Below are 21,747 nucleotides of genomic sequence, written 5' to 3' on the forward strand. Positions count from 1 at the left end.
ATTGTATGTCCTTCCTGAAAAAAATTCAGATACTACAGAGAAGTACAAAAAAGGAAGCAGAAATGTCCCCAGTTCCCTCACTGCCCAGAAATAATGTCTGTGAACACAGTAACGAGCATCTTTAGTTAGCATCCTTTTATACGCGTACGCGCGCACACGTTCTCGCTCCTTCCCCTTTCTCTTACACATAAGCACACTATTTTACAAAAATAGCAATGTAGTATAATTGCTGTATTATAGCCTAATTTTTATTTTACTTTATTTGTACTTAGTAGTGCTATGGGCCTCTTTCCACGGTACATGAAAATATATCAATCGACATAATTTGTAATGGCTACACATTATTGTATGTGCCGTAATCTCCATAACCATCTCCTGACTGAGAGATATTTTAGTTACTTCCTTTTTTTTGAAAATAATTATAAATTAAAAAATGTGCTGAACTTAATCTTTTCTACCTGGGTGATTTTCTCCTTAACTTTAATTCCCAGATGTGGGAGTACAAGGTTAAAAAGCATGTTTGTTTTTCAATTTGATACATATTATCAAACTATTCTCAAGAATAGTGTTTATAGTATTACCTGTTTCTGGCAAACTTTGTAAAGGATGAACTAAATGAGTATCTTTGGAAATTTATGTGCCTGTAATTTCAAGCTGTTATATATAGAGAGAATCACTTTTTGCTGAGTTCATGCATTTTTTTCGGTTTAATTCTACCGTAACATAAAGCTTATTACTAATTGATTTTCGTTCGGCAGGTTCTGACATATACATGCTGCTTTCCCCTTAAGATACTCAAATTATAAATAAGAGAACTTGTATTTAAAAGAACACTGTGAATCTCTTGGAAGCACTAGTAATCAGTGCTCTTTCACTGTTTCCATCAATTCGATTTTGATTTATTTAGAATATCATATTTCTTCTGTTGGGGATGTTTATCAGAGGACCCAGTTTGCTTCAGAAAATTTGAAAATTGTGATACTAGGCTAATTTCAAAAAGTAGTATTTAGATGTTAACTTTTAGCTTATAAGATGAGCCTTGACTGGTCTTGAATAGGTCAGTTTCTGAATAACTCAGAAGTTGAGTATATTTTGATAATAAATTTTAAATTGACCATATTTGGATATGCTTGAAATATGGGGAAATAACAATCCATTAAATTAAAAAAAAATGTTGTAGAAATGTGAACTTTGAAGTTCTGGTTAGCCATTTGACTTCTCCTTTCTGTCTTACCCTGTTCCTCTTTATTCTCTGTTATTTATGAACACTGAAGACTAGTAAAAATAGCTCTGAATGGGGCTGCTCCTTATGGCCATGGGTCTCATTTTTTTATGCCTTTTTAGATCATTTTATCAAGACAAAAATACTTGCTTATTCCTCCCTTATCTCTGTTGTTGTCAATATCTCCTCTTCTACCTTCCCAGAAGAATTCACTACTCCTTGCTCTTGCCAAGAAACACACACACACACACACACACACACGCCCGCCCGCCCTCCCTTGCCTACCTATTTGGGACATGAATCTTTTGAATTAGTCCCAAGTAGGCTCCTTTGTCACTCCAAAGAGGGAAGAATAATAGTGAAGATGGAAGATTGGAATTGTAGGTTTTGGAAAAAAGTAGATAAGGTTAAGATTAATATTAGCATTTTATCTCCTGGTTTGTTTGTTTTTTAATTGACTTAATTCAGTCAAGGACAGTGGAGACTTGACCAGGTCAATCTAATTGGATTTCAGCAATAAAGTCTTTAAACAACACTTTACTTCTCTTCCTTTCTTTCCACTTTCGCTTCCTCTTTCTCCTCCTTCTCTCCCTCTCTCTTTCTACTTTTCTCTTACTCTCCTTTATCATGGCTGAAAAGTAGAAGATGGATTGGAGTTGAGTAAGACTAGTCAGGTTGGTCCATTGGGATGGTGTTGCCTGAATAGAGATTGATGGTGGCCTGGACTAGGGCACTGACAGTGAAATGGGGAGAAGAGTTGAATTTAAGAAATATTTAGAATGTAGAATAGACTCCATAACTTGATGTTTCAGAGATATCTGCATTAGCAAAAGGACAGTTGTGGCATAATTTATCTGTTCTGGAAATAGATGATATGGAAAGCAAAGCAAGACTTGGAGGAAAAAAACGAGCTTCATAGGGCAGTAATTGATTTGCTCAAAAATTGTTTGAAATGGTAATTGCAAAGTACCTCTTTACCTTTTACTGATGTCTGATCTAACGAAAACAAGAAGTTGGTTAATTTTTATATATTGATAACCTAAGATCAAATTAGGAATACCTTATGTTTTGAACGCATTGCCATTAGATTTGCCTTCTGGCTAAGATGGAAGAGCAGGGATTGGACTCACCTTCTCTCCAGAAATAGCTAAAAAACTGAACAAAATATATGAAACCACAGTTTTCAAGACATTAGATATCAGGTGGTGGAGGATAATGATCCCTGATAGATGGGAAACAAATGAGGTGAGCTGTATTATGTGAGCTCTTACTGCCTGGAGAAGTTTCCAGGCCTGGTGCATGGAGAATGAGCTCAAGTGGAGCTTATCCAATTGACAATACCAAACTGGAAGTTCACAGAGGCCAAGGTGGGTGTAGTTTACAAGAAGAAGAAGAGGAGAGAGCTTATACAGAGAACATCGGACACTTGTAAAGGTTTCCCTTGAGTCTTCTGCTGAGTGCTGATCAAAAGATAAGAGTAAGGAGGCTACTTGAGCTAGAAGAAGAAATTTCTGAAAAGATTACAGGAATTAATTCTCAGAGCTTATATAAGGCCAAGAGTAGTCCCCTGTTTTCACCAGCCAACATCCAAAACATAATTCATGAAGCATCAGGTGAGCTAATGAAAAGTCTTTTGCCTCAGTATCGGGGCCAAATTAGCCTTAAAATAAATGTTGCTGTAGTCCTTCCTAACAAAGTTTAAAAGCAAGACCTGAAAGGATCAGACTCATTCTTAAACAGTTTTAACTATGATGGAAAACAAAGCTGAGTAATATTTATAGGAATAAAAAAAAAATTCAGCACCCATCAAGATAAAAGTAACAATATTTGGCATCTGATTGAAAATTACCGAACATGGTAAAGAAGTAGGAAAATATGACTCATAAATAGAAGAGTATGTAATCAATCAAAATTGACCTGGAAATGTTACACCAATAGTATATAAGAATACCAAAGCAGTTATTATAACTGTATTCCATATGTTCAGGAAGCTAGAGGAAAGAGTATACATGTTAGTATATATGGAATACATACACATAGTATATATGGAGTACACATGGAAGATACTTAAAATCCAAATCAAATTTCTAAAATTTAAAACGAATATCTGAAATGAAAAATATATTGAATGGGAATAATGGCAGATTAGACATTACATAAGATTAGTGAACTGGAAGGCATAGTAGTAGAAACTGTCTGAACGGAGAAAAAGTGACCTGTGGGATAACTTAAAGCAGCCTAACACACTTTTATTTGGAGTTTCTGAACCAGGGTAGTTGAGGGATACACAGAAAAACTATTTTATGGGCATACTTTCCAAATTGAATGAAAAGTAAACCCACATATCCAAGAAGCCAAATGAACACAAGCATGAAAAAAATCATGGGGCGGGGGGAGGGAAACTACGCCAAGGCGCACCAGGTAAGCAGCCAGAGGAAAAAATAATCCCTTTTTGAGGAAAACAAATGCATTTTATTTCTTACTGGAAGCAATGCAAACCAGAAGACAGTGGCACAGTAACTTTAAAATACGGGAAGTGAAAACATGTCAATTTAGAATTCTAGTCTTGGAAAAAATACCGTGCAAGAATGAAATCAGATAGGTGCGTGTAAAGACTGGTGAAATTTGAATATGGTGTGTAGTTTACTTAAACCTACTGTACCAGCGTTAATTAGTATGGTTTTGAAAATGCACTTTGGTTATGTGAGATGTTATCTTTGGGGAAAGATGGTGAAGGGTACCACTTCTTGTGACTCTTGAAATAATTTAAGAGGAAACTTTTTCAGACATACAAGAGTTGAAAGGATTCACTATCAGCAGAAGTGTACTTCAGTAGATATTAAAGGAAGTACTTCAGGCAGAAGGAAGACAATACCCTGTGGAAATTTGGATCTGTACAAAGAAATGAGGAGTACTGGAAATACCTACCGTGTTTCCTCGAAAATAAGACCTCGCCGGACCATCCGCTCTAATGTGTCTTTTGGAGCAAAAATTAATATAAGACTTAGTCTTATTTTACTGTCAGACCGGGTCTTATATAATATAATATACAATATAATATGTAATACAATACCCAGTCTTACATTAATTTTTGCTCCAAAAGACACATTCGAGTTGATGGTCCGGGTAGGTCTTATTTTTGGGGAAACACGGTATTAACTACATATAAATAGCCATGCGTTGCTTAACACTGGGGATATGTTCTCAGAAATGAGTTGTTAGATGATTTTGTCATTGTGTGAACATTGTACGATGCACTTACACAAACCTAAGTGGTACAGCCTACTTCACACATAGGCTGTATGATATAGCTTATTGCTCTTAGGCTACAAGCCTATATGGCATGCTGTCATACAAAACAACATGATTAAATCAAGTAAAAGAGAAAATTATGTAATTGAGAGATGAGGTAAACAGTAAATATATGAGGCTGCTGCTGTTTTAACACGGCATGCTGTTTTACAGCAAACTTTTTTTTGTAAGTAGAAAGTACACTCTAAAGCAGGGGTGTCCAAACTGCGGCCCGTGGGCCAACTGCGGCCCATGATCCATTGTTAATTGGCCCGCAGCAAATTCCAAAAATATATTTAGTTTACTTACATAAACCAGGTGAGGCAATACGTACTTCACCTCGAGTGAGTGGCCCGGCTGTTTGTGTATTTTACCGCACATGGCCCTTGGTGAAAAACGTTGAAAAAAGTTTGGACACCCCTGCTCTAAACTAATGATAAAAATTGTAGTATAGTAAATACATAAACCAGGAAAAATGACTCATTATTACCAAGTATTTTGTACTGTATATAATTGTACCTGCTATACTTTCATATGACTGGCAGTGCAGTAGGTAGGTTTACACCAGCATCACCACACAAATGACCAAAACGACGACATTACGATGTCACCAGGTGAAAGGAATTTTTCAGCTCAATTATAATCTTATGGGACCACCATCATATAAGTAATCCATCATTGACCAAAACAGCATATCACTGTATAAGAAACTTTCCTTCTTATTATTTAAGTCTCTTTGAAAGATAATTGTTCAAGGCAAAACTAGTAACTTTATTGTAGGGTTTATAACATATGTAGAAATGTGTTATATGTTATGATGACAGTAGTACAAAGTCTGGGAGGCGAGAAATGGAAATATAATATTGTGAGCTTGCTACACTGTATCTGAAGTAGTTGAAGTTTCTATGATAGTGGGTGTTATGGACTGAATTCTCTCTCCCCCAAATTCGTATATTTAAGCCCTAACCCTTAATGTGACTGTATTGGGAAATGGGGCCTTTAACAAGGTAATTAAGGATCAGTGTGGTCATAAGGATGGGGCCCTCATCCGCTGTAACAAATACCAGGGATGCATGTGCACAGAGAAAAGGCCTATTGCTGTTAGGGCACAGCAAGAAGGCTGTCTGCAAGCCAAGGTGCCTTGATCTTGGACTCTTAACCTTCTAGAACTGTGAGAAAATAAATTTCTCTTGTTTAAGCCACTCAGTGTGTGGTATTTTATTTTGGCCCCAGGTGACTAAGTCAGTTGGTGATCAGTTAAACATATGCACTATAAGACCTAAGGCAACTACTATAGTAGTAGAACAGAGAGTTGTAGCTAAGAGGGGATAAAATGAAATACAAATATCAGTTAATCCCAAAGAAGGCAGAAAAAGGAAAAGGGGAACGAAGAACACATGAAACAGACAGCAAGACTGTGGATAGATTTAAACCCAACCATATCAATAATCATTAAATGTAAGTATCTAAACATCCCAATAAAAAGGCAGAGATTTTCAGATTGGATTAAAAAAGAACAAGATCCAACTATATGAAACTAACAAGAAAACTACTTGAAACATAAAGACAAAAATAAGTTACGAGTTATACCATGCACTAGTCAAAAGAAAGTTGGGATAGCTATATTCATAACCGACAAAGTAGATTTCAGATCAGAGAATATTACCTGGGACAAAGTGTGTCATTTGATAAAGATAAAGGGGACAGTTCATGAAGAGCATGGATATACCATTCTTAAATGTTTATACATTTAAACGTGTTAAAACAGATGAGACAAAGATTAATAGAATTGCAAGGAGAAATAGACAAACAATGATAGGGATTTCAGTTCTCTTCTCAATAATAGAAGATAAAAGAAAGAAAGTAAGGAAATGGGGGACTTGAACAACTGTAACTACCAGCTTGATATATATAGAACACTGTCTAACAACAACTAAATACCTCTTCATTTCGTGCCCATGGTACATTGACTAAGACAGACCAATGCTAGGTCATGGAACAAGTCTCGATAAATTTAAAGGTATTCAAGTCATACAGATATGTTCTTTGACCACAGTGAAATTAAATTAGAAATCATTTAACAGAGAGAGATCTTTGGAGAATCTTCAAGTATTTGGAAACTGAATAACATACCTCTAAATTACTCATGAGTCAAAGAAGAAATAGAAAGGGAAATCATAAAGTATTTTGAAGTGGATGAAAATGAAAACGTCAAAAGTCGTGGGATGCCACTAAAGGGATGAAACGGACAAATCTTTGAAAGCTACAAACTACTCAAGTTCACTCAAGAAGTAATAGATACGTGATTAGCACTAAATCTTTTAAACAAATTGAATTTGTAGTGAAAAACCTTCCTACAGAAAAGGCCCAGATGACTTCAGTGCTGAATTCTACCAAATGTTTAAGGAAGAAATAGTATGAATTCTACACAAAATTCGAAAAAATCGAAAAAGATGGAACACTTTCCGGTTCATTCCATGAGGTCAGCATTACTATGATGTGAGCAAAACCAGAAGAACTGCACAAAAAAAAAAAACAAGGAAAACCAGTACGACTTTTCTCAGCAGCGTAATGACTGCTCCCATGATGCAGGGGGCTGCTACCTGACAGGAGGAGGACGGTGATGGCAGTTGAAGCAGAACGGGGGTTGTCAGTAATGAGGTGAGCTCAGGATTGTATCCCGGAACCACTTTCCCTGCCAGAAGGCCCAGGGGGCACCACCACTTCAGAAGGTTCTCCATCTGGGCCTTGTATTTTCTGTGAAGAGCAAGATGGACTTCTGAAGCACATGATTATGGAGCAAAAGCTTGTCATAGCTGATGTCAAGTTGGTTGCTGACTCCAAAGGTACATTTGTATTGGAGAAAAACGTCCACTGGACAGCTCATTACAGATTTTTGCAGTGTGATAAGAATCAATTCCACAGCTGCACTTGAACAGGACAATTATTTTTTGTTATGTGATATTTTACCAAAAGATGGAGTACTTCGGGAAGAGCTTCAGAAACAGACTGAAAGAAATTCTGGAATAACAGCAGCAAGAATGAAATGATAACAATTTTCGTGGCATTTGTGTTTTGCAATGAGGAATTCCTCGGATACAGATCTATTCTTTTGAACCACATGGCAAGAAAATATGCTTTCGACATTGGACTGCCAGACAACATTGAAAAGTGCAGTGAATTTCTATGTCCATTACAGAAAAAGCTTGCCACTTGTACTGTGAGAGGACCTTCAGGGACAAAAACATCTCAAAGTCATATGAAGAAAAGCATCATAGGGTCAATCCTAAGAACAGCGAATACGACCAAGTTTATGTCAGTTATTTGGAGCTTGGAAAATCCTGGGAAGAAGTTCAATCAGAAGATGACTCGGAGTTGCTAGACCATCAGGAAAATGCTTGGTCTGATTGGGAGAACACCCAGTCTCTGCTGTCTGCCTGTTGTGGGAAAAGCAAGCAGAAATGATCGAGAAATTACGTGTTCACATGGAGGATGCACACAAATTTGATCTCCTCAAAATAAAGTCAGAACTTGGATTGAATTTCTATCAGCAAGTGAAACTGGTCCGTTTCACCCGGAGGCAAATTCAACAATGTAGATGTTATGGCTGCCATGTGAAGTTCAAATCCAAAGCGGACTTAAGGACTCACATGGAAGAAATTAAACATATGAGTACATCATTGCTTCCTGAAATAAAGACATGGGATCAACCTTATTTTCCAACCTATGAAAAGGACACTACTCTGTACACTGTCTGACTGTGAAAGTGACCTCACAGTTCAGGAACAAAATGGAAGTATTACTATCATCAGTAGAGACACAACTAAACCGCACACTTTGAAACAAAGCAGTATTTTGAACCAGTTGCTACTACACGAGTGCTTGAAAAACTAGAAAAAAATGCCATAGAAACAACTTTTCATGTTTTTCTCCTATGAGACAGTGAGACAGACGTGAAAGAATAGTTTAAATTTGAACATCAGCAAAGGATTGGTGAAATAAACTTTTGAAAAAAATGAGTTTTTTTCAAACAATAAAATAGAAAAACAAAATGAGGATTTTCTGTAAAACAAAACAAAACAAAAAACCAAATACATACCGGTATATTTCATGTATATAGATATACAAATTCTTAACAGAATTTTAGCAGATTGAATCCTCATGGTATATACAAAGGATAACTTGTCCCAGTAATGTAAAGTTGGTTTAATATTAGGTTGGTGCAAAAATAATTGCGGTTTAAAAGGTTAAAAATAATTGCAAAAACCGCAATTACTTTTGCACCAACCTAATACCGTGTTTCCCCAAACATAAGACCTAGCCGGACAATCAGCTCTAATGCGTCTTTTGGAGCAAAAATTAATATAAGACCCGGTCTTATTTTACTATAATATAAGACCGGGTCTTACAATAGCATATATAATATACCAGGTCTTTATAATATAAGACCCGGTATAATATAATACCGGGTCTTATATTAATTTTTGCTCCAAAAGACACATTAGAGCTGATTGTGCGGCTAGGTCTCATTTTCAGGGAAACATGGTATTAAAAAATTCATTGATGTAATTAATCGTATCACCCAACTAAAACTATATATGATCATCTCAATAGATAGGAAAAAACGTTTGACTAAATCCAACATCTATTCCTGGTAAAAACTCTCAGCTAACTGGAAATACGTAGGAACATCTTGAACCTGAAAAAGAGCATCTATATGAAAAATGCAGCTAATACTATACTTTATGGTGTAAAATGAAATGTTTTTCTTCTAAGATTAGAAATAAGGAAAGAAGAATGTCTGCTTTCACCGCTTCTATTTAGCATTTTTCCTGGATGTTTTAGTGTAATAAGAAGAAATAAAAGACAGATTGGAAAGAAATAACGAAATCTGTCTTTATTCAGAGAGACACAATCATCTATAGTTAACGTAAATCATCTGTATGTAATAAGATGGAATCTATAAGAAAAGCTATTCTGTAAAGTTGGTGAAGTTTGCATGATGCAAAATGGACACACCCAACTCAGTTTTATTTCTCTATTGTGAAGAATGGTGGCCCCCAAAAGGTAGGTGCAGGTCCTAATCCCTGGAATTTGTGAATTTTACCTCATTTAGAGTCTTTGCAGATGTAATTAAGTTAAGGATCTTGAGATTGAGATCATCCCGAATTATTCGAGTGGGCCTTCTTGAATCCAGTGACATGTGTCCTTATAAGACTGAGGCAGAGGGAGATTACATACAGAGAAAGTGATGTGAGGTCGGGGGCAGAAATTGAAGTGATGGGGTATGAGCCAGGAAATGCCAGAGAACGCTGGCAGTCACCAGAAGCTAGGAGAGAAGCATGGAATGCATTCTGCTCAAGAGCCTGTGGAGGGAGCGTCCACACCTTGGTTTTGGACTTTGGGCCTCTGGACTATGTAAGAGAATAACATTTTGTTGTTTTAAGCCATCAAGTTTGTGGTGATTTGTTACAACTGCCACAGGAAACTGATACATACATAAACTGAAATTTTAAAAATTATGCAATTTATGATATCAGAAATGTAAAATAGGTATCAGTCTGACAGAAGGTCTGAAGACCTGTACGTTGAAAACTGTAGAACGTTCCTGAGAGGAATTAAAGAAGACCTATGTAAATGGACATGGATAGCATGTTCATGGATCTGGGCACTCAGTATTTTTAAGATGTCAGTTCTCCCCAAATTGATCTATAGATTCAGTGCAGTCTCTATTAAAATTCAGTAGGCTATCTAATAGAAACTGACAAGCTTATTCTAATATACGAAAATGCCAAGGACCTACAAAACAAACCAAGTTTAAAAAAGATAAGAAAAAAGATGCAAGACTTAACTACCTGACTTCAAGACTTACAGTAAAGCTACAGTAATCTAGATAAAGTGCTATTGGCATGGAGATAGATAGATCAGTGGCATCAGTGGAACAGATTAGAGAGTCCAGAACTTAACTCACTGATACATAGTTGATTTTCAACAAATTAGTGAAGGCTATTTGGTGGAGACAGAATGATGTTTTTGACAAGTGGTACTGGAATAATTGAGTATCTATATGCAAAAAAATTAGTTTAGACCCATACCTTACACTACAAAAATTAGCTCAGCATGGGTCATACACCTAAATGTAAAACATGAAAAAATAAAACCTAAGAAAACAGAAGACTATATCTGTGACCTTTGGTTGGGCAAATATTTCTTTGACACAGCACCAAATATATGACCCATGAAACAAAAATTTGATAAACTGCATTTCATCAAAATTTAAGAACCTTTGTTCTTTGAATGATACTATTAAGAGAATGAAAAGACAAATCATAGATCTGGAGAAAATAGTTGTATATCACATATCTGAGAAATTGTCCAGAATTGTCAAAATTCCATATGAGAAAACAAGCAAACCCAATAAAAATAGTCAAAAAATGTGAATCGACATTTTTACCAGAGAAGATATAATGGCAAGTAAGTCATTTGGGAAATGCAAGTTAAAACCAAAATGAGATACACACCTATTAACATTTCTAAAATGTAGCAGAAAGAAGTCTGACCAAAGCTCCTGTTCCTGAGTGCGTAGAGCAATCCGATCTCTCCATACAGTGCTGGTGAATATATTAAAATAGTACAACTACTTTGGAAAACAGCTGAGCAATTTTTAAGAAGGTTATATATACAGATACCACATGTCCAAGCCATTTACTGCTAGTGATTACCCAAGAGTAATGAAACGTGTCCATACAAAGACTTGTACACCAATATTCATTGCAGCTTTGTTTGTGGTAGCCAGAAACCAGAGACAACTCAAGTTGTCCAGTGGAAGAAAGGGTAAACTAACTGTGGTTTTTCGGTACTATCGAATATTAATCAGCAGTAAAAAAATGAAATATTGATAGAGGCAATGACATGGATGAATCTTAAAATGATGCCAAATGAAAGAAGCTAGTCAAAAAACAGCACATACATATGTATATAAGGTTCATTCATATTCTAGAAAATGCAGACTGATCTATAGTGAGCAAAGGCTGATCATTGGTTGCCTGGAGACCAAAGTAGTGAAGCAGAGAGGATTGGAAGGGGGGAATTTAAAAGAGGCCTTGTGCCTTGTAGAAACATTTTGGGCATGATAGATAGTATATTCATTATCTTGATTTAGGTAATGGTTTCATGATTGTCAACCTATTGCAAGAGTTATAAAAGTTTACATTTTAATATGTGCAGTTTATTATATGTCAGTTATATTTAATAAATCTGTTACTAAAAAGTCACCAGGTCGTGTTTCATTCAGAGAGTAGAAAGATTACTGATAGCAACTTACGAAGCCATTAAGACAGGTAAAGACAGGTAAAGCAAGTTGAGATCAATCAACTTGCTTTAGTTGAGATGAACTAAGGAGTCGTACCATGAAAGGTATTTTATGGTTTTATAAGTTTACTATGTGATTTAAAGAAAAACCCTGACCAGTGTTCAGAAATATTAGTGGTTTCTCTTTCATTCATCACATCACCTTAAGACAGCTTTTTTTATGTATACCTTTTGACGTATTAACAGTGAAATACTACGTAATATTTCGTGTTCTATTTCCATTTAGTATAAACCTCTTCCTGTCCTTTCTACCTAATTAAAAAAATATTTAATGATTGCACTATTTATGTTGTCCTACTTACTAGTTTCTTAATTTATGGGACTAATTTGTGGTCTTAAATAATGAGTATCCTGTTTGTAGTGCAGTCCAGCAGAGTTTTAAATACTGTTACTTTAAAGTAACAGTTTCCATGGAATCATGATAGTAGAATAACATAAAATTGTATTGAACCTGAGTTAGAAACTTCATCAGAAAATAACTTCATTTGTAAAAAATCTTTATTGGTCATTTGTAGATTGGAAATATACTATACCATTTTGGTTGGGTGAGATGTGTGGATTGAAACGGTAATTATTTCATTTAAAATATAATGATAATAATTACAACAGTGCTTTTTAGAGCTAACGTCAGGACTCTTGATTTAATATATTTGTGTCCAGAGAGTACAGGCAGGTATCATATTCAGATGTTGGGGGATGATGTCAAGTTGGAGAACTCACTGTATAAAACGCGCTTGGTGGTTTTGGCATGAAAGATGCAGTGTAAATTTAAGAGCATGAGAATCTAAAACTGTATTGATAAATTCTCACAAAGTGAATATCTGCTATTTAACTTGAATAAACATTGTTTTGTTTTTCCCCAAATGTACATTTAGAGCTGTTAAGATGCAAATAAAAATTAGGGTCTTAAAATATGAATAGAAATTAGAATAGAAATAGAATTATCTGTATGTTAAAAAACACGTCTAGATAGTTATGAAGGGATTATCTAAATCATAGAGCAGGAGTAATAAAACTTCGAGTTTCTTTTTCACTATTTTCTAATTGATTCCATTCTATTTATGTTATTGAAGTTAGACAAATAATTTATATAACCCAAGTCCGTGAACTTTCTTTCCAGATACAACCTTCAACTTCTAAAGCTAAAACAAATTGTTTATTTTCTGATGAATAGGTAATTCATTTTAATGTGATTGGTTTTAGTTACCAGTTTTTCCTTGTCTTTTAAAAAATTCTTCTTAACATATTAAAGGTATGTGCTTATGCTATTTTGTTACTTTATAAAACCCTTATATTTTAAACCAGTACTATTAAAGCAGTTTTAAGAGTGCATCTTTTTATTGTAGTTATTTTGACTAATTTTATGGTCAAATAGTATTCATTATTATAATCATTTATCATTATTACTTTAAATATTTCTGATAGTTTTCTAATATGGCTGTAGGAATTTACATTATCTGTTAATAATAGTAGCTCTATTATCCCTAGATTTTGGGTTTTTGTGTTGTATGTAAACCCCATGTAATTCTTTTTTCTGCTATTTACATGCTTTTACTCGAATACTTTAGAGTTGAATAACAAACTTCAAACCACGCACTCAAGGGAAATGCCTTCCCGTCATAAGTCAGGATTTAAAGAAAGGAGGGAGGATTTTAAGCCCTTCTTTTCACTTAATTAAAATTAACTGTCCGGTAGGTTTTTTCGCATATTAGATTGTTGAATCTCTAGAAGTTGCAGTTTAGTGTGTAAATTTTCATAGTTACATTAATTTTAATAACTTCTGTTATAAATTTTGAGGTTCTTTATAATTTGTTAGAATGATATTTTATGTATAATTTGTTTGGAAAAGGTAGAATAGACTTTCACCTTCTATTTCTTGTTTATAGGATTCCTTTCAAATTAATTTAAATAGACAATTTAGAGAAACTCTGTTTTGAAATCAGATTGTCTATTTATTCACAGCAAGTGTAGGATGTACATAAGTGAAGTGGAAACTGGGTAGTACCTATTTCTCAGGAACATGCTACTAAAAGTTTTTGTATGCATGTATAATTTTCTTTGTCTAAATTTATTGTCTCTTAATAACCTTGTAATGCTGAAGTCTCCATCTCTTCTAGACATTTTGGACTCTTTTACCAAGATCCCCATTGCTTTTTATCTTGACTCGCAACTTCTAAAAGAGATTTAGGATTGACTGGTACACACTGATTTAGCCCTGAAGTGATCCTGTTAGTAGCCATTTGTTCCCAAAACTAGGGATCTACACATCAGTATAATGTACTGGCTTATTTTCTACTCTAGAAACTAAGGAATTGACCATATTTTTAAAGAACATGCCACTATTGAAAACTTGAGAATTTAGAAGGTTGTAGTGTGTGTGTGTGTGTGTGTGTGTGTGTGTGTGTGTGTCACAAGAGGATTTTTTTTTTCCCTCCTACATTTTATCACATTGTGTTTAATTTCTGCTGGCACATAACTGGTAAAATATTATTTGTTTTAGAATTTAAAGTTAGGTTAGCCTGTTGACTTGTTATCTTCCAAATCTAATATTTTGAACTTGAACACGACAGTTTATAGTGTTGTTCATGTCAAATAGGGAAGTTTGCTTGGGTTGTGCATTAATTAGTCTAGCGTCTGATATTTTGCCTTCTTACATCCTAATGATTAGTTCTAAAATACTTTTAAGTGATTGATTTTTTTGTGTCATGTATCAGTGTTTTAAATTTAGTTTATATGTATACATAAAATGTGTGCTGACTTACGAACATATGAATTATTTCCTTGGTTGACCCTATTGCAAGTTGAATTCAAATAATATTCATGTTAATGGTCATTGAATCTTTATTATATTTAAGCGTGTAGAATTTAAAATGGACACCATTTCAGAAAAATATTTAGGGTATTCGTTTGTTCAACATGGACAAAATATAGACCATTTATGAATTTGAAATCCAGTCTCATAATGTTCCAGTAGTTCTTGAAGCCAAAAGTACCATGCCGCTTGAATATATAAAATGTTGTGACATAGTACAACCGTGAAGGAAAATTTTTTAACATAATCTCATAGAAAAATATTTTCAATATAATAGAAGTTACATGGGATACTTTGCAGGCCTTGGGGCCTCTACTATGTTCTTCTATCTCGATTCCGCCCACGTTTGCCTTGTTTTTAAGTGTTTTTCTCGTCTTTACTCTGTTACGTAAATACATGGCGCTGTATTATTGGAGAAATGTCTTAAGTGCTTACAAAAAGAAGTGATTAATTTGGGGATAAAGGCAGTTTTGACCCTTATCCTGGTAGAAGTGGTTTAAAAATATTAAACTTGAAACTTGTTGCTCAGTTTTGAGGTAGTCTCAACCTCCCAGTTCTCTAAAATGTGTTAGGATCGTTTGGTAATGATGCATATTGCCAATAAAGGCAAATTTTACATGTTTCTAAGGGTATATTCTGCAAATAAAATGATTCGAATCCGCAAATTTGATTTAAAAATTTCCCTCAAGAAATTGAATTATACCACCCCAAAATATAGCAACTAAAAAACACTAAATCCTTTCAATAAAATATTTTACTCAGTAAATAAAGCAGTGTGGAATAATGCCTAGTAGATTCAATGTCTTTTTTGGGCTTAAAGTGTGTTAACTTACTATATTTGATTTTTAAATAGACACCAAATCCTACCGCAAGCGAGTTTATTCCTAAAGGAGGATCAACCTCCAGGCTGAGTAACGTGTCCCAGTCAAATATGTCTGCCTTCTCTCAAGTGTTCTCTCACCCATCCATGGGAAGCCCTGCTGCCGCTGGATTAGCACCAGGTAAGCTGAGTAACTATTTCCAGTGAGTTCCACATACCAAGTCTGTAAGCATCATGTGCTAGTCGTTTATCAGAACTGAAACTGGTATATACTTGAATGATTCACATTTGAGCACATTGTGAGTTTATGTTCTAGGTGTTGGCACCATAGACCAAGTGTGTAGTTGACAAATTGAAAGCAACATTTAAACATGAACAGAATTTATATAAGGATATCTAAAAGCACAGAAATAAATTTAAAGGAGGAAGTTACTTAGGAAAAATATCTATCTGGACCTTAGTATTTCCCTGGTTTTTTTTAAAAGTCAATGATAATGCTATTTTACTCAAAATCTTCTTTAAGAGATAAATAGAATACTGATGTGTAGATATGCAGAGTCCTTTGTATTAAATTTCTAAAAAATAATCTGTATCATTCAAAATACAAGTTTAGGTGTATTTATTACCTTTCACGTGTTTCATTATAAATAAATCTGTAGGAGTGATTTCAAATTGGGTAAAGTATTATAAATAATAGTAAGAAAGAAATGTAAAGTAGTATTAGGGGTCATCTAGGCTTCTCAATCATTTTCTTCCAAATTTACCCGTAATGGCGAAGAATTTGAACACATGTACTTGTACCCCAGGGGTCCTGAGGCATAGAACTCTTGTTTTTTTTTTGAAGTCCTCTTCTTTTGTCTTAAAATTCATGCAAATTTTGCATTCTATTCCATAATGTAAACATTTACTATAATACAAAAATCTGAAAAATTTCTTAAGATAATTAACATCCCCATCCCTCCTGCAGTGTAGCTAATCAGAAGTGTAAGGTATGGGAAAGTATGTTGAATTCATAGTAAGTGCTGAGCAGGTTATCTAGTGTCTGTAAAATGTTTGAGCTCCTCACACAGATTATGTTTCTAGAATCTGTACTGGGTAATCATCACTTGGTATTGAATGTTTCAAAAAGCAGAAACGAAATGGAATATACATACACTAAATGAAGCCAAAAGATCTATATAATCACCCTGGAACTAGTGCTGCCTCCAGGGCTTAATCTAGGCAGTAAGGGAAGTGTTGGTGCTGATACTCGTGTAGACTTCAAGGACCTTTTGGGGAAGAAGAATGAGAGAAGATAACAATAACGTATGGAACAAAGAGAGCATCTGGTGTAGCGCATGAAGTATCAGGTGTGCGCAGAGGCTGAATAACCTTGTGTTGTCAAGGGTTTTATCAGTGCCTCTCTTCTCTCTCTCTTCCTCTCCACTGGTGTCTCCCTTCCTTCCCACCCCCTCCCCCTCATTTGTCGCCTTACCTTTTTCCTACCTTGGCTCTTTTCAGGTTCAGTTAAATTTGTGAACATTTCCCCCTTTTCCCTAGAGAGCAGTGTCAGAATTGAATATCCCTGGTAGCCTCAAAGTTTTACTTGTAAGTAATATGCTGCTATGATTTTTCTCCCATTGACGTGTGTTCACATTGTGTACATGAGCAAAATCTACGTGTCAGCTGTACATCTAAAATTTCTTAGAGATTGTCCAGACTTCTGAGTGATGTTCATGAAGCATCCACAAGAATGGTATCCATATGGCAGTTACAAATCTTGGGCTTTTGTAATTAAGGACCAATTTCTTTTGACGTAACAACATACCTTGTTTCAAAAAGAAATATTTTGTTCACATCTTTGATCAGACTAATTCAAGCTTGCCAAAAAAAAAAAAAACAGGCTTTTTAAGTATTGGAGGAATTAAAAATGTCAAAGGGAATTTTAGATCTTGAAAACGTTTAGTTAAAAAATCCATTAATGCTGTGGTTATTTGCTAAAGCTTTCCAGTAGGTATTAACTTGTATGTAGATAAGTGTTTCATTGGTCCCAGTTGGGTATTACAACCTAAATTTGGGATGAAATTGATTAATTTTAATTAAATTAGCTGAGAAACTGCTTAATCTTCTACATAGTTCTAACATGAAAATGGTCATTCTGCTTCCTATTAATGAGACTAATTACTGTCTGGAACCATTGGAAATAGGTCTGGAAGCATTGGAAATAGGTCAGTATATCATATTAAATGTATTCCTGAATTTTTTATACCTATTACTTAAAAATTGTTCTTTATTCAAAGATAATTAACTAAGCTAAAATATTTTCCAAAAATACTAGAACAATGAATGGTTTTGCATTTATTATTTCTCCATATTTTCTCCTTTTAGTTAATAGTTTAACTTTTTTGCACATGAACAAAGAAGAGAAAATTAAGTCGGACTTAAAACTTTCAGAAAACCAGTTTACCCCTTCAATGTCTTCCATCACTTCTTACCCACAAATATTCCTTTATTCAAGACCTAGGAAAGGTTCTTGATATTTCTACTTTAAGGCTATAAAATAAAAAAGATCATAAAGTTTATTTACCTATCTTAGTGGTGATTTAATTTATTGTTAATGTTTTTTGTCTACTATAGGTGTAACCTGTTGATTATTTTCAGTTACAAAGTTTTCTTTTTTCTTTTTTCAATTTCTATTCCAGATTACTGTCCTTGAAAATATGTCACAGTACTGTTTTCTAAAAAAATCTGAAATCTTAAATATTTTGGCATTCAAATGTAAACTAGAGTAATGTCATTTTCATTATATATGATAAAATATGTACTTAAATGTATCTTTTGATGAAAATGTAAAATTATTTGAGTTAAGTTGAGTAGATACTAAGATTTTGAATTTCCTCAAATTGTAAGGAACGAAAGTGTAATTTCAGGAACAAAGTAGATCCTGAGTGAATCAAGTCTCTTTAAACATTTGTTTTGATCACTTTAAAAACATGATTTGTGTTTTAATGCAACAAGTAAAACTTTATACAAAAGTTATTTGAATTTATTCTTAACTAACTAGGGTTAAAAAGTATTTAAAAGTTAAAAATATACAGCACGTGTTATGTTTTCATTGACTTGTATACACAGCCATTTTATTCTGTTTTAAGAAATCAAGGATCTATAGGCTTACTTGTTTTATGCACGGTTAACCTAAGAACAATAGCTACATTTCTAAGGATCTTCTAGGAAGCTAGTTATAAGAGTATTTGGGGTATGGCACTTAACTTGGGCTTCCTTGTCTTAGAGAACATACAGTTTGTAAATCTGCATTTTTCTGTGGTCAACAGCTTATCTTGAGGTTCACAGTTTTCTAAAAGTTAAGAACCGGTGGTTTAACACACACTTAGCAAAATTTATTTCCAGAGCGTCTTATAGTGAGAATACTTTTAAAATAATGTGTAGTCTAACGATACATTTTTCTAATATCTTTTGCTTTAGGCAGTTTTTGAATAGATCCTTAGATATGAAAATATGACTACATTAAGTATATGAAATGACAGTTTATGCTTTAATTTTTTGTGCCATGAAAAGTAATTTTATCATGAGAACCAATTGCTGACTGTTTTTCTTAATCAGAATTTTTCCTAAGAGTGTTTTGATTTGGTAGTAGATTAGTAAACTTTAAGTCTCGGTATACTCCGCTTACGTCAGTATTAGCCACAGTCTGTCTGAAAGTGATTTTAAGAGAGGTAGCAACTGGAGCATTCATTTTGGACAGTGTTCTGATAGATACATCATCTGGTGGTTTAACGTACAATTCTGACTTAGGAATTGAGCATCTCTCGTTCTGCCTAATTGTGTGTGAGCACTGGGGAGGGGCAGAGGAGAGTTCTTGGATTGGAAAATGCCAGCACTGATTCATAAATGAGAGAGAGAACCGTAAGAGACGTGCAGAGTTTTCACATATTCCTTCAAAATGAGGATGGTGCAGATATTTGGACCATTTGGTATGTTTTATTGTAAATTATTATGACAAATCTCAGATGATTGATTTTGGGAAAAGCATTTAATTATACTAAATTTACCATTGTTAAATAATTGTATTCATTTATTGTAAGTTTTATTGTCATTAGAACAATCTAAAGAAAATAACCTGTTTTTAGATCCAGCCTTTTCAAATACTTAACAATTTCTTATGTATTCCTGAGGGTGCCAAATTGATGGATTAAAATAGCTAATATTCTTTAATATACTAGTATTTTTTGACTTGGTCAAGGTGTAGGGGAAAGGGGAAGGGGAAAAAAAGGGGGAAATTAATATTTATCCATCATTCTTGTTCAAAAATATTAAAATATTAAACTTTTATATATAATATACTATATAAAGTAGGGTTATTTATTCTTATAATGTTGACGGGTTTGGGTAAGGAGATCCTTTTTACTTTTAAAGTTCTGTGCTAAAAAAAATTAAGTTCTGTGATTCTTTAGCTCTATGGTGTTTCATATCATAGATAAAGAAATGGAGGCTCAATTCACTTCTGTTGCATAGTAGTTGGTTTATGTGATAATCTGATTTTGGTCGTTGATTGATCTAGGTGGAACCTATGGGTTTTCCATAGCCTTGTGCTAGTTTGTGGGGGGCGTTCCTGACAGATTATCATCTGGCTTCTGCTTTGTCACTTACAGTAGTAATAAGGAATTCATTCGCTAACCAAGGCAGGCCAGTGTACACTTTAACAGTTTGAATAAAAAAGGAAATTATATATTCCTTATGCTGAGCTAAACTCTGACTTTTACCCACTAGTCCTAGTTCTTTCCCTTTGTGTTGAATGGAATAAATCAAAATATGTTCTATGTGATAGAGTCCTTTCAGTTATTTTCCTTTTTACACCAGTGATATGTATGTGTGTGTCCATACAACCAATCTGTTTGCATGACTGAAAAAAGAGAGGACAAACTGGGAAAATACCATTAACGTTAACAAACTGTATAGGTCAGAAATCATGAACTTGTAAGTCACATGGCTGGAGCACTAGTGTGGATAAAATTAAATCCATAGATATGTCTCTGTAACTATATTACTACTCTGATATCCAGCTAAGGAGTGTATGTACATTAGGCTCTACGTTAAAATCACTAACGGCGTTAAAAATTCCATAAGCTATCATTTTAGATTATTTTATGTTTTACTAAGTGTATTGTTACTGAAAATAAAAGTTATAAAAATATTTATGTAATTCTTAAATATCATCATGTTTTATAGGCTGTAACTCTAAATAGATTTTCCTTCTAATTTTTCAAGTCTACCTTTAATTGGATTCTGTGGGACAGTTGAGTAATTCATGAGTTTCTTTTGATATTTCAGTTTCAACTGATTTCTCTGAATTATCTTTACACTTAATAGCAATAGAGGTAGCTTAGCATTAAAATGTTCTTCTAATTGTTTTAAATTACCAATCTAGATTTCCTAAGTGTAATATAAATACCTTAAAAAGAAGGAACCTTGTCATTTCTTCTCTTGCACAAATTTAGGCACATAGATGGTGCCTAGTAAGTGCTTACTCATTTAACTACATTTCATTTCTGTTTTGGAAAAACTTTTTTTTAATTGGTGGGTATTTCTTGACTACAGTGAATTTCAATGATTCAGTAAACATCTTTGAAGAATTTTTAGAAATTATAAATATTCAAGAGGATATAGATTGAATAGTTATATGAGGAACAGAAATATGCCTCTTGTAAGTTTAACTGCATCAGAACTAGAGTCACTGTGTGTTTTGAGGTGCTAAAACATTCTTAAAACCAATTATAATATTTGTAAGTATTATTTTTAAATTGCATGTTTCCATTTTTGTAACTACTTTGTTTTTCAGGTATATTCAGCAGAATCACTCAAACCTTTCCAGGTTTTCTAATTGGGGATTGCTTTCTACATTAAAAAAATGCAATAACAATTTATAGTTAAGATCAGGAATCCCCGAGGTTTTGTCCAGAGGGCCCTTTCACTGCCCTGTAATGGTGAGCTCATCCTAGAGGGAGGCTGCTCAGTGTATGCGTGGATACGGATACAGATGGTGATGTCCCGGGGAACTAACAGTAGAACTCTAGACCCATGACTGGATTGGGAGTGCCTGCTGGCTGCATTCCTTTCCCAGTTGGGAATTTCAGGAAACTGAGGCGAGACGTTAATGGCGCAGAGGGGGATGTGGCTGCCGCAGCTGGCTTGGAGACCTGTCAGGTAAGGCGTAAATAGCTTCCGGTAGATACT

General features: G+C 34.3%; 1 protein-coding gene and 1 pseudogene across 6 annotated transcripts in view; both read left to right on the forward strand.

Moving 5' to 3' along the window:
* PAN3 (poly(A) specific ribonuclease subunit PAN3) overlaps positions 1-21,747 on the forward strand; it is a 137,926-nt gene that overhangs the window by 53,093 nt on the left and 63,086 nt on the right. For all 6 annotated transcript variants that reach the window (XR_004422803.1, XM_033103821.1, XM_033103822.1 and 3 more), the window contains one exon: positions 15,550-15,697. Coding sequence is in view for 5 of the 6 variants with exons in the window: in XM_033103821.1 (XP_032959712.1) it covers positions 15,550-15,697 (148 nt within the window). In the remaining variant the exon portion in view is untranslated. The remainder of the gene's footprint in view (positions 1-15,549; positions 15,698-21,747) is intronic.
* Positions 2,529-8,407, forward strand: LOC117021578 (zinc finger protein 277-like; annotated as a pseudogene).

This window comes from Rhinolophus ferrumequinum, chromosome 4 (assembly GCF_004115265.2).
Source record: "Rhinolophus ferrumequinum isolate MPI-CBG mRhiFer1 chromosome 4, mRhiFer1_v1.p, whole genome shotgun sequence".
Classification (NCBI taxonomy): domain Eukaryota; kingdom Metazoa; phylum Chordata; class Mammalia; order Chiroptera; family Rhinolophidae; genus Rhinolophus; species Rhinolophus ferrumequinum.